Source organism: Prionailurus bengalensis, chromosome E2 (genome assembly GCF_016509475.1).
Source record: "Prionailurus bengalensis isolate Pbe53 chromosome E2, Fcat_Pben_1.1_paternal_pri, whole genome shotgun sequence".
Lineage (NCBI taxonomy): Eukaryota > Metazoa > Chordata > Mammalia > Carnivora > Felidae > Prionailurus > Prionailurus bengalensis.
Genome location: NC_057352.1, coordinates 9,282,112 through 9,295,138, shown reverse-complemented (window position 1 = coordinate 9,295,138; position 13,027 = coordinate 9,282,112). Strand labels below are relative to the sequence as shown.

Below are 13,027 nucleotides of genomic sequence, written 5' to 3'. Positions count from 1 at the left end.
AGAAAGGTAACCTTAACTCAGAGCCAACTTGTAAAGTGCCTGTCTTTGGCAGTTTTTGACAAAAAACAAAAAAAAAGTCTCTAGGTTTCTGGAAGGCTTTGCTCCACGAGCTGCTGTATTTCAGCATCCATACCTCTCCCCGACCTGTGGAGGAACAGTCCCACGTTTTAGTCTATCTGCTCAAAATAGAGTCTCTGGGGCGCCTGGGTGGCTCAGTCGGTTAAGTGTCTGACTTCGGCTCAGGTCATGATCTCGCGGTTCGTGAGTTCGAGTCCCACCTCAGGCTCTGGAGCCTGCTTTGGGTTCTGTGTCTCCCTCTCCTTCTCTCTGCCCCTCCCCTGCTTGCTCTCTGCTTCTGTCTCAAAAATAAACATTAAAAAAAAAAAATTCAAGGGGCACCTGGGTGGCTCAGTTAAGCCCCCGACTTCAGCTCAGGTCATGATCTCTAGATCTGCGAGTTCGAGCCCGAGTCGGGCTCTGTGCTGACAGCTCGGAGCCGGGAGCCCGCTTCCGGTTCTGTGTCTCCCTCTCTCTCCGCCCCTCCCCTGCTCCCGCTCTGTCTCTGTCTCTCTCTCAAAAATAAACATTAAAAAACATATTTTTTTTTCTTTTTAAATTTCAAAAACGGGCCTTTGTCTTTCTTTTTCCCAGAGGCTGAGAGGTTGGACAGATTTCCCACCTCACAGGACAGATACTTCGTGTTCTGCCAGTTTTTCTGGCAGTGGCTGAGGTGTTGAACTTCTGAGGGTCCCTTCCTGAGATCCTCCTAGAATTCCAGAACCTCATCCCCTCTGGGGAAGCCCTGCAGGATTCTCCACAGGCCTGAGACCTGGCCTTCTCTAGAACCACTCCAGAAACGCAGCAGGGGAGTGGATGAGTGCTTGCTGTGGACTACCCTTAAGTTCTTTCATCCTGAGGATTGTCCTTCTCTTCTAGAAAAGACCAGAGGCAACATTAGAGGGGGGGGGGAGGGGAGTGTTCTCCGTTTTGGGGGTGAAGCCATCCAGAAGTACCCTGGATCCGTGCTGGGAACAGTGGGTAAGGCATTGCCTTCCAGAACTGCCGTGAGCCTCTCTGGACATTGCCAGGCCTCAGGAAAAGATCCCCTGCTGGTTCTAGAACGTCCAGGCAGTTACAGAAAGCCCCTAGGTTTCTCTTTCTCCAAGTCCTCTTTCTCCAAGTGTAGCCAACTAGGATTACTCTAGAAATGGGTGCCCGCCTGCTACGGGGCTACCACAAGCTTCTCCAGAAGCCGCTAGGCCTCCGGAGACCCAGAACGCTGGCCCGAGCTATTCCAGAAAGTGTCCCCGCTGCTCAAGGCCCAGCCAACGAGCGGAGGGGAGACAAGTCTGCATTAATGCCCACCCACTCGGGCAAGAAGGCAGCCTCGGGCTTAAAGATCTTCAGGAAGTTGGAGTCGGGCAGGGTGAAGTTGGCCAGGTAGACGGTGTCCCCACCGGTCAGGTAGGCGGCCCAGAAGCCAAAAGTGCCAATGGTCATGATGGTGTGGTTGCACTGCGTGAGCAGCGCGAAGTCCCTCCCCGGCGAGCCCTCCTGCCCGTCGCCGGCAAAGATCACATCCCCACGGGACGTGTCCATGTTTTCCCGGCACCACTCCATGCCGTTGCTGGTGACCACAAAGACGGGGTCTTCGTGCCGTGCCCGGAACCAGTCCATAGCCTGCCGGAGGTAAGCGCGGTCGCCTACCACTCCCTTCCAGCGGTGGGGCATGACCCGCAGGTAGTCCCCGCGGCGCACGTGGACGCCCACGAAGGTGCGAGGGCGGTCCCCGGTGGGGCCCAGGCGGAGCCGGCTCAGCAGACCCTGGGCCTCTCGCCGAAGGTGGTCGTGCAGCGTGAATTCCCTGCGGATCTGCTCCCGGAGGTGGTGGAAGAAAGTCCAGGAGCAGGGAAAGCCGGTGAGCTTCAGCAAGGGGTCCCTCAGGCGGGCGTACTCCCGGGACATCCAGTCGTGGAGCTCCAGCTCCCGCCAGGGCGTGCGGCTGTCCACCTCGGGCGCCAGCACCGGCAGGGTGATGCGGAACACGGGGGCCAGGGCGGCGTGCATGGCGGGCAGGATGAAGGCCCGGCGACTGTTGAGCTGGGCCAGGGCCAGGAGCGTGGCGTACTGCCCCATCTGGTTACCGAACCGGCCGTCTGGCTGGATGGTCCAGGTTCCCGAGAGGGAGGCGGGGGGCTTGGGGCAGGCGGAGGTGTTGGGGGACAGGCAGAGGATGGCCACAGGGGATGGCACCGGGCGGCGGCCTGGGCACAGGGCCGTCAGGGCCAGGCCGTTGGGAAAGAGGTCTTGGTGGACGTAGAGGAACAAGGTGGCTGAAAGGACACACACTAGCAGGAAAGCCACACAGAGCTGCCGTTGACTGGGGGCCCACATGGCTGCACGGGAGGAAAGGTGAATTAGCGGGGCCCCGGAGCCCCAGGAGGAAGTGTCCGTGGGCAGGGGCCTGGGGGAAGGAGGAAACCAAGGCTTGAGACTCCTGGGTCCCAGGGAAAGGGGATCAGGGGCCTGGATCCGAGGGAGGGGAGGGAGGTGGGCGTTTGGAACTGAGGGAAGGGGACGGCGGATGTCGAAAACTGGTGTTTCCAAGATAGCAACGGGTGTCGGAGCCGGCCTGCCACATCCGCACCTTGGAATCTGGCTCTCCGGGCCGGGAGGTCCCACTTTAGTTGGGCGATGTGCCACCCACTCCTCTCTGGGGTGGGCCTGGTGGAGGGAGGGTGAGGACTCCGCCATGGGGGTGACGGGAAGAGAGGGGCCAGGTGGAACATGAGAGGCTGGAGGTCGGGGACTGGATGAGGGATCTCGGCCTCTGGACGAGCAGGAGTTGGGGGGGGGGGAGGGTGGAGACTCCTGGGGTCCTACGGGGCTAGCGGTTGGGGCTGCGCCTCCTGGGACCGAAGGCCCCGATTCCTGGGTCCCAGGCATCCTCCGGTCCCACTCACCTGAACTCCTGGCGGGTGACAGAGCCACAGCGGGCTTAGAGAGGCTGGAGCGCGCCGACCGCAGGTGCAGCCCACATCCGGCCGCCCCCGGAACCCGGGACTCCGGGATCCTAGGCTCGGCAGCCCTCCCCTCCATGCCGCCTCCCCCGACTGGCTCCTAGGGCTCGGGGGAGGGAGGAAGGAGATGGGCGCGGTTCCGAGACTCCCAGCCTCCGCCCCTCCCGACCTGGGCAGGTAGGTCGGAGGCGGAGCCCCGCCCCCGCCCCGGCGCCCCAGGCTAAGCTGGTAACCCCCGCCCCCCCCCCCCCGCCCTCCCCAGACGCGGGGACCCGCGCCCGGCCCCCTCCTCCTCGGCCCCGGCCCGCGGGCGGGCTCTCCAGGGCCAGCCTCCACAGCATGGAGACCCGGCGCCCAGCCGCAATGCCGGACCCAGGTATTCGGGTCCATCGACTTCTCCCCCTTCTCCCGAGCCTGGGCCGAAGGGCCGCCCAGAGTATCTGGATGCTCCGAGCCCGGCCACGCCCCAGCCGCTGGGGAGGGCGCAGACACCAGGCCCGGGCGGGGGCGAAGATCCTCCGCCCTCTGCCGGGTCCTCCCGGTGGGGAGGCAGAACCTGTTTGCCAGGCCTGCTCCAGGAGCCGATGGAAACCTCCTCCGGCTCTCAGGGTCCCGAACGTGGGCGCCTCCGGCCCGACAGGGTGTCCCCGCGCACACCGGGGGCCGCTGATTCCCCGTCTCCGCACGGTGCACCTGCGAACTGCTGAGCCTCTCCTTTTGAGGAATCGTACGATCCGGGGTCCGACGGCTCCTCTCCAGACGGGCGCGTCCCGGGGGCAACGTCTCCCCGAGGGCGAGGAGGAGAAAGCAGGAGGGGGAGCGGGCCTGTCATGCCCAGCCTCACCGGGAGGCTGGGGCCCCAGGTTGGGGGTCCAGGGCCTCGGCTCCGCGGTGTATACGTGGAGCCGCTTCCATTGACTGGGCGGTTCCGCCACCCCCTCCCCCCCCCCCCCCTCCGCCCCACTTCCCTGGGCTGGAGCCGTGTGATCATTGTCATTCAATACATCAAAGCTAAAGACCCAGGAATTTGACTCCCCTCTCCAGAGGGTGGACCGTGATGTCTCCAGACCCAAGCCCCTCCTTCCACAGACCCAGGATTTCCAGCCCCAGCCCCCTCCTCTGCTGGAGAAGTTCAGACCTCCGCACTGGAGGGTGTCTGGTCTCTGTTCCACAGTTTCCAGGAACCACCCCCCCCCCCACATTCCCTTTGGGCTCTGGTCTCTCACTTCCCCCCTCCAGAGCCTGGCTCTGCCCCCCCCCCCCCAAGAGGCGCTGAGTCAGACTTTCACCCTCCACCCACCCTCCCCACCCCAGGCTATTTTGAGAACACCTTTCTGGGCCTGGGGTAGCTACTCTGGTGAAAGAGGTCCCGGGATTGCATCAGGGAAGAGAGGCTCATTAGGTGCCCGAGGAACCTCTGGGCTGGGGTTGGTGAGGTTGAGGCGAGAGGCTTTTGGTCACGTGGCTTTTGCTGCTCTCCTGATGATCGAGGAACGTCCGTGTGTGTGACACCCTCCCTGCCCGCACCCCCCCCCCCAGAAACCCACAGAAATTCAGGCAGGATGCCGCAATCCCGGTTATGGGGCACGGTGTCCGTCGATCATCCAGGGAGGCAGTTTTCCAGGCCCCCAGCCCTCTCTTCCCCCAGCCCCTTTCAGCCAAGTCCCAGTGAGCAGGTTCCGGTCCCCCTGATTCCTCAGACCCGGGAGTCCAGGGCCCCAGCGGGAAGGACCCCCCCCCCCCCACCACCGGTTGCATCATTCGGCTCAGGCTGATCTGTCCACGGTGGAATCCTAGCTCTTGCCAAGTGGGTCAAATATCATGGGTCAGGTGTGGGGAAGGTGATTGGGCGGGTCTGTCTGGATATAAATTTTGGAGTGCCTGCATCCATTCTAAGAGACCGGGGTATTCTGTCAGCTGGGAATCCGCGGACACGAAGACCCAGGCGTTGAGGCTCGCTAAGGTGCAATCCGTGAATCTCCTGTCCCAGACAACCGGGATCTGAGACAGAATCTAGACCATTTGGCTCCTCAAGCCCCAGACCCCGGATCTCACCTGAGGACGTGAGCCAGTGATGGGCTGGGACGAGGCCGGGTCCCAGCACCTGGGACTGTGGGTCCTGATGATGCTGGGGGTCCTTTTCCCAGAAGCCTGCCAGGCACACCCTATCCCTGACTCCAGCCCCCTCCTCCAATTCGGGGGCCAAGTTCGACAGCGGTTCCTCTACACGGACGACGCCCAGGAGACAGAGGTCCACCTCGAGATCAAGGCTGATGGCACAGTGGTGGGGACCGCTCACCGGAGCCCTGAGAGTGAGTGCATAGACACAGCCTGGTCTGAGGGAGCAGGGGCTGGGGGGTCCAGACCCCTGGGTCTGAGGGAGGAGGGGCTGGGAGCCTAGACCCCTGGTTCTAAGAGAGACGGGCCTGGGCAGAGGTCCTCTGAGCCCCTGACCACTCTCTCTTCTCAGGTCTCTTGGAGCTAAAAGCCCTGAAGCCGGGAGTAATTCAAATCTTGGGGGTCAAAACGTCCAGGTTCCTGTGCCAGGGCCCAGATGGGACACTGTATGGATCGGTGAGTTTCTGGGATCGCCCCCCTCCTCGTGCTCGCCCCCCTCCCCCCCCGTATCACCTTCACCACCCAGGGTTCCACCTCTCGCACCTTGGGCCTGAGCCGGGCTTGGTTCTGTGCTCCCGGCGTGGCCCCCCCCCACCCCGCCTCACCACCTCCCCTGCACGCGGGAGCTGACCTCATCATTTGTGCACAAGAGGAAACTGAGGCTCAGGCAGGGACACACCAGCTCCGAGTCACGAGGCCCGTGAATGACGGAGCGCCTGAGTCCTGTGACCTGTGACCCCTGCTGGGCCGCATGGGCTCCTAGCTGCCTGCTTCACGCTGGGCACAGGGCTGCTCAGGGGACCCATGGCCTGTAAAGTGACCATGACCCCTTGGGTGGAAGCCAGACGCCTCTGTCTGGACTCAGAGAGCCGTGACTGGTCCCTGGGCTGGAATATTGGTCTCTGTGAAGTGAAGCCAGGGAGGTAGGCCTTGCAGGACTGCCCAGGGGCAAAGGGGGAGCCTGCTTCTGTTGCCTGTGTCCCGGAGGAGGGGCTGGGGGCCGGGACTCCTGGGTCCTGCAGCAGGAAGGTGCAGAGGAATCCCGTATCTCTGACGTCCGCTCTTGTCCCCTCAGCTCCGCTTTGACCCGGCAGCCTGCAGCTTCCGGGAACTGCTTCTGGAGGACGGATACAACATCTACCACTCGGAGACCCTCGGGCTCCCACTCCGCCTGCCCCCCCACAACTCCCCATACCGGGACTCGGCCCCCCGGGCGCCTGCCCGCTTCCTGCCACTGCCAGGCCTGCTGCCGGCACCCCCGGAGCCTCCAGGGATCCTGGCCCCCGAGCCCCCGGACGTGGGCTCCTCGGACCCTCTGAGCATGGTGGGGCCTTCCCAGGGCCGAAGTCCCAGCTACGCTTCCTGAAGCCACGGGCTGTTTGCTGTGGGGCCTCCTCTTTATTTATTGGGTTATTTGGTATTTATCTTATTTATTTTTTTATTTTGCCTACTTGGGATAATAAAGAATCTGAGAGGAGGGTCAGGGTGCGCGTGTGTGAGTGTTTGAGGAACTGGGAACCCTGTGCTGAGGGAGGGGCTGGAGGGACTGAAGGCTGGGAGTCCTGGTTCTCTAGAAGAGGGCTGGAGGATCTAAATTCATCCGTCCAGGTGCTTATGGACTTGGAGGGCAAAGACTGTCACAGAATGCAGTCCCAGTGAGCGGGTTGCCTGTTCTCTCTCCCCGCCCGCAGCGTAGATTTCCACGTTGTTCTTTGAGCGATTTCCTGGGTGGGACAGAAGGGAGGACAGAAATGTAGACAACAGCCCAGATTCACGGACAGCGCTGATGTCCAGGAGTCTGACCCCCTCCCACGGCGTCTTGGGCCCTTCTTTATTTTTTTTTTTTTAATTTTTTAACGTTTATTCATTTTTGAGAGACAGAGACAGAGCATGAGTGGGGGAGGGGCAGAGAGAGAGGGAGACACAGAATCCGAAGAGGGCTCCAGGCTCCGAGCTGTCAGCACAGAGCCCAGCACACAGCCCTACACGGGGCTCAAACTGTACGATCATGACCTGAGCCGAAGTGGAAGGCTTAACCCACTGCGCCGCCCAGGCGCCCCAGGGCCCTTCATTTTTAATTCCAAGGTTCAAATGAGAGGAACATCTCAGGGGAAAGGGGATATATATAAGTGCAGGTCCCAGCAGGTCCCAGGAGGGACTCAGTGACCGGAGGAAATGAAGCTCTCTGCATCTCGTGGCAAGTGTGGCTGTCCGCTCTGGTGGCACTGGGCTGGCTCCGGCAGGGAAAGAGTTGTCACCGGAAGCAGAATCCGAAACGCCACAAAAGTCGCCAGAAAGAGCGGCTTCGTGGCTGGGGGGGGGGGGGGGGAAGAGCTTCACGTGGGATGTATGTTCCTGGGTCAGAGGAGTCCACCTGACTCTGGAAAGTCTCCCTCCTACGAGGGAGCAGGAAGCACCTCGGGGCATCTGCCCTGATCACTTTCCCGCCCACCCCACCCCTGCAAGCCTCCGCGGTCTTGGAGAACGCGCCGACCTGGCCAGCCTGGCGGGGAGGGAAGAGGTAGCGAAATGGTGGGGGGTGGGTCCTAAGATAGACACCCAGAGAGAGGAAGTCAAGGACCCAGGAGGAGGAGGAGAAGAGGGACAAACGTGGGGCTCGGTGGGGAGAGGGGGGGTGTCAGAGATACCCAGAGAGGGGCGGGACCCTGGAAGAGGGAAGCCAGACAGGAAACCTACAGAACTGCAAAATGTGTTAAGCAAACACCTCTCCCCCCACCTGGGGATGTTAACTCCCAATCGCATTGTCTCTCCTTTCCGCTAGAAGCAGGTTAGTGTCAAAATTAAAAAAAGAAAGGGGTGGGGGGAGGGGGGGCGCCTGGGTGGCTCAGAATCTGCAGCAGGCCCCAGGCTCTGAGCTGTCAGCACAGAGCCCCACGGGGGGCTCGAACCCATGAACCGTGAGATCATGGCCTGGGCTGAAGTTGGACGCTCAACCGACAGAGCCACCCAGGTGTCCCTAAATTACCCTCTTCTTATGAGGGCACCGGTCACGTCAGGTTTAGGACCTGGTCTGGTCCAGCGTGACCTCATCTTGATCGGATTCCACTGACAAAGGCCCTATTTCCAAATAAGGCCACATTCACAGGTTCCAGGTGAACTTGAATTTCCAGGGGATGCTCTTGAACTTGGTGCACACCTGTGCAGTCTGTTACATTCGTCTGGTCTTGCTCACCTGTCAGGACGTTTAGGAGGGGTGTGGACCGGGATCGCTGTCCGGGCTCAGAGTTCTTAAAGTTCAACTCTTTGTTCTTTCCATACGGTGTTTAAGAACAAAACCATCTCAGGGACTCCTGGGGGGCTCAGTTGGAGGAGGGTGAGACTCTTGATCGTGGGGTTATGGGTTCGAGCCCCACATTGGGTATATAGAGATAGCTTGAAAATAATGGGGCGCCTGGGTGGCGCAGTCGGTTAAGCGTCCGACTTCAGCCAGGTCACGATCTCGCGGTCCGGGAGTTCGAGCCCCGCGTCGGGCTCTGGGCTGATGGCTCAGAGCCTGGAGCCTGTTTCCGATTCTGTGTCTCCCTCTCTCTCTGCCCCTCCCCCGTGCATGCTCTGTCTCTCTCTGTCCCCAAAAACAAAACAAAACAAAAAAAAAACGTTGAAAATAAAATCTTTCGGGCGCCTGGGTGGCGCAGTCGGTTAAGCGTCCGACTTCAGCCAGGTCACGATCTCGCGGTCCGTGAGTTCGAGCCCCGCGTCGGGCTCTGGGCTGATGACTCAGAGCCTGGAGCCTGTTTCCGATTCTGTGTCTCCCTCTCTCTCTGCCCCTCCCCCGTTCATGCTCTGTCTCTCTCTGTCCCAAAAATAAATAAACGTTGAAAAAAAAATTTAAAAAAACTTTAAAAAAATAATAAATAAACAAATAGCAATTACCTGTTAGTATATCCACTTCTCCAAAATTTTGTAGAGAGATCTACCTCTGTTTCCCCTCCTACCAGTACCCAAGCTCCTTTCCCCCCAGAGCTCCTGCCAAAATCGACCTGGGGTTTCCTTACGCTAGTTTTTACAAGAATAGACCTTTAGTCCAACCCCTAAAAAGAAAGGATAATGATGAAACCTCATAGAGGTGTTCATAATTACTACAATGGCAATCGCATTATGCTATGTAAATGTATCAGATTAACATGTTTATGCACCTTAAATTTTTACAATGTTGTATGTCAAATACGAGCAGGAGAGGGGCAGAGGGGGGGGGGGGGGAGAATCCTAAGCAGGCCCCTCTCGGTTAGCGATTCAAGGCTCGAACCCACGAACCGCGGGATCATGACCTGAGCCGAAACCAAGAGTTGGACGCTTAACCGACTGAGCCACCCAGGCGCCCCATGAGTTTATTTTATTTTTGAGAGAGAGTGTGCACGCACCCGCAGGAGAGGGGCGGAGAGAGAGGGAGAGAGAATTCTAAGCAGGCTCTGCGCTCAGCCCGGAGCCCAACACAGGGCTCCATCCCAGGACCCTGGGATCGTGACCGGAGTTCAGAGATCAAGAGTTGGATGGAGTGCCCCCTGCAGGGAAAGTTCCAGTCTTGCTAGCTTCCTTTTTGGTCTCAGTCACTTGTATGTCAGGGGTTTGTGCAAAATGTTTGTTGGTGAATTTCTGCTATCATAGTTGCTCTACGTGGATCTGTTCCTGTTGTTGTTTGGGGGGGGGTACGGGGGTGGGGGTGGGGGGTGCAGGAGGTGGGAGGTGGGAAGATCCAGCCAGCCTTGTGCTGCCTAACCTGAATCGAATCGTGAGGGAGGAAACATTTTCCTATCAGGAGACCTTCTGCAAAACAACCGGCCTTGACTCTCTTGGAAGAAGTCAAGGTTAAGGACAAGGCCAGGAGGAAATGCTCGTGTTAATGGACACCAGAGGCAGCTCTCTGAGCAATCAGGTGACATCCCGGTGGTGAGGAAGACGCTTGATGAAATTTGAATGAGTTCAGTGCATTAGATAGTGGTAATTGATCCACGGGAAATTTTCTGATTTTGATGATTGCCTTGCGGTTATTAAAAAGAACGTCCTTGCTCTTAGCAAATGCAAATACACGCTGAAGTACTTAGGGACAAAGGGGCATGGTATCTCCAGTGTTTTCTCAAATGTTTCTGGAAATGTAAATATATAATAACCTAGAGAGATAGCGAGCGGATGATAAAGCAAAACGCGGGGGGTTGCGGGGGGGGGGACGGGAACAGCAAGAACTGAAGAACCTAGCAACGGATAGATACATGGAGTTCTTTGCACAAATCTCAAAACTTTTCCATTAGTTCAAAATTATATCCGCTGAAAGCTGCGCCCGTGAGAAAAAATTCCATGCTGTGGCCCTTGTTGTTACCTGGCGTCTTTCCAAACATCCTTCTAAGTGTGTGGACAGGCTTCTAAGAAGAGGGACGCCTGGGTGGCTCAGTTGGTTGGTTAGGCATCCGACTTGGGCTCAGGTCATGATCTCATGGTTCATGGGATGGAGCCCCACATTGGGCTCTGTGCTGACAGCAGGGAGCCTGCTTGGGATTCTCTCTCTCTCTCTCTCTCTCTCTACCTCAAAATAAATAAGTAAACTTAAAGAAAAAAAAAAGGAAGAAAGAAAGCTTCGAGGAGATTTTCCTATTTCTGCTGGGGCCCTGAGTGGAAGAAAGTGATTCTGTATTGGAAATTATAGAACCACTCCAACCAATCTCATGTGGCATGGGCTTGAGATCGAATTGGGTGGTTGAGGCACTGGGACGCTGAGAAATTAATGCGATGACGGGTGGACTAGTGATGTCCCTGGGTCCTCTGCCAAAGGAAAGGCAATGCTTCTCTAGAGAGGCGTCACTCAACTCCGATCGCACGGAGGAAGGCTTGAGTGAGTTCCTAGTCCAAAGTCACGAAATACGGGAGGGATCCAGGCACAGGGCGTGTATATTGGCAGGCACACTGAACACGACTAGACAGCCTTGCCTCGCCCTACCCCACCCTGCAAAAACTTTATTTACTTTTTTAGATTTTATTTTTAAGTGTGTTTCTTTCTTTATTTAAGTAATCGCTGCACCCAACGTGGGGCTCACACTCATGACCCTGAGATCAAGAGTCACATGCTCTTCCGACTGAGCCAGCCAAGCGCCCCTTTCTATTCCTACTCTTGTCTATGTTTTTTGCCGTCATATCTGAGAAACCATTGCAAAACCCAACGTCATGAAGCTTTCCCCGTTCTATGTTTTCTTCTTTGATCTTTATAGTTTGGGTCGTTAGGTTTAGGGCCCTCATTGAATTAGAGTTAATTTTTGTATATGGCGTCCAACTTCCTTCTTTTGCATGGGGATATCCAGGGACCCCAGCTTCCTCGTTGGTTGAAAAGATCGTGGTGGGGTCTTTTAATGTCAGAAGAGCTTTTAAGGATGGACACAAATATTCACAACTATTTGGGTTTCTTTGGTAATGATTAATGAATTTTTAAGCAATCCCCTTTCCTCTAAACATTCACTGACTACGTCCACAGCTAAAAATAGCTGTGCGTTTCACAATTTTAGATTTCACCAAACATCTGAACACTGCAGATGTGATCAATGGGCTTCCACAAGTCTGGCATCTCAGATTCCCCTAAATGAGTTAAGTGCCTTGAAGAGAAGACAAACATTAATGCAATCTTGATCGGATGTTTTGAAAGTCGAATATACCAGATCCTTCCAAATGCCTTTAGTATCTCAAGGACAGATCCGAGTACAGTGATCAGCAAATCAATCAGTTTCTTTACATAAAACTGACACAAAAGTGTCAGTGTCACGGGGGCACCTGGGTGGCTCAGTCGGTTAAGCGTCCGACTTGGGCTCAGTTCATGATCTCGCGGTTCATGAGTTCGAGCCCCGCGGCGGGCTCTGTGCTGACAGCTCGGAGCCCCGAGCCTGCTTTGGGTTCTGTGTCCCCCTCTCTCTCTGCCCCTCCCCCGCTCATGCTCCGTCCCTCCGTGTCTCTCAAAAATAAACAAACATTGAAAAAATATTTCTAAAGTGTCAGTGTCATGGATATAAAGGTGTTTGTTTCTTCAGTACCTCTCTTCCGATCAAGATTTTGATTTTGATTTAAAGGTCCTGATACTTCCTCTTCCTTGTGATTTTTCGTACCTGTCAGACAGGTAGGCTTGGGGCGCCTGGGTGGCTCGGTCAGTTAAGCGTCCAACTCTTGGTTTCAGCTCGGGTCATGATCTCATGGTTGGTGAGTTTGAACCCCCATCGGGCTAGTGTGGAGCCTGCTTGGAATTTGGTCTCTTCTCTCTGCCCATCCCAAGCTTGTGCGCGCTCTCTCTCTCTCTCTCAAAATAAATGAATAAACCATAAAAAAAAAAAAAAAGAAAGAAAGAAAGAAAGGGAGGCTTCATTCGTCCATAAGCCAACAATTTGGGGGTTGAAGATTCAGTCCTAGGACACGAGCCCCGCTACCTTCCAAGTTAATCCCCACCAAGCCCAGATTCCGGGACAGGTAGACTTTGTCACTTTCACACAGATTAGGAAATTGATTTGGGTGGTCCTGATTTACTTCCCACGGCTGCTCGCTCAGAGCGGCAAATCCTCGTAGCACAGCCCGAAAAACATTCTCTAAGAGTCGTCCTATCATCATAGGCAGACGTGATTCAGCCGCCGTTTGTTCTGGAGCCTTCTCTGTGAAAGGAGCCCTTTCTCTTGCTCACACATTCTTCCCTCCACCGGTTCCCGGGAGGCCAAGAGCTGCTGTCTGTTTAGCCAGAAGCTCACCCTCCAGCTCTGTGACCCCCGGCAGGAGACTAGGGGGCGGGAGGCGGTTGCCTAGGAACTTCTTTCCCAGCCCCTCCAGTTCCAGGCTGCATCCGGCGTCCAGCCACTTTAGACGCTTCCGGCACCAGCCAGCCGCACCCCTCAGACCTGGTGCCACCTCCA

At 56.9% G+C, this 13,027-nt stretch overlaps 2 protein-coding genes across 2 annotated transcripts; one reads left to right on the top strand and one right to left on the bottom strand.

The window, feature by feature from the left end:
* Positions 1-648: 648 nt before the first annotated feature.
* FUT1 (fucosyltransferase 1 (H blood group)) lies at positions 649-3,207 on the bottom strand. Its single transcript, XM_043600363.1, has 2 exons — positions 2,964-3,207; positions 649-2,396 (listed from the first exon to the last, which is right to left on the bottom strand). Exons 1-2 carry the CDS (start codon positions 3,097-3,099, stop codon positions 1,315-1,317), a joined length of 1,218 nt encoding a protein of 405 aa, XP_043456298.1. The 5' UTR covers positions 3,100-3,207; the 3' UTR covers positions 649-1,314.
* A 1,701-nt stretch (positions 3,208-4,908) lies between these two features.
* FGF21 (fibroblast growth factor 21) lies at positions 4,909-6,621 on the top strand. Its single transcript, XM_043600362.1, has 3 exons — positions 4,909-5,332; positions 5,491-5,594; positions 6,214-6,621. The coding sequence occupies exons 1-3, from the start codon at positions 5,095-5,097 to the stop codon at positions 6,502-6,504; spliced, it is 633 nt and encodes a 210-aa protein (XP_043456297.1). The 5' UTR covers positions 4,909-5,094; the 3' UTR covers positions 6,505-6,621.
* Positions 6,622-13,027: the final 6,406 nt, after the last annotated feature.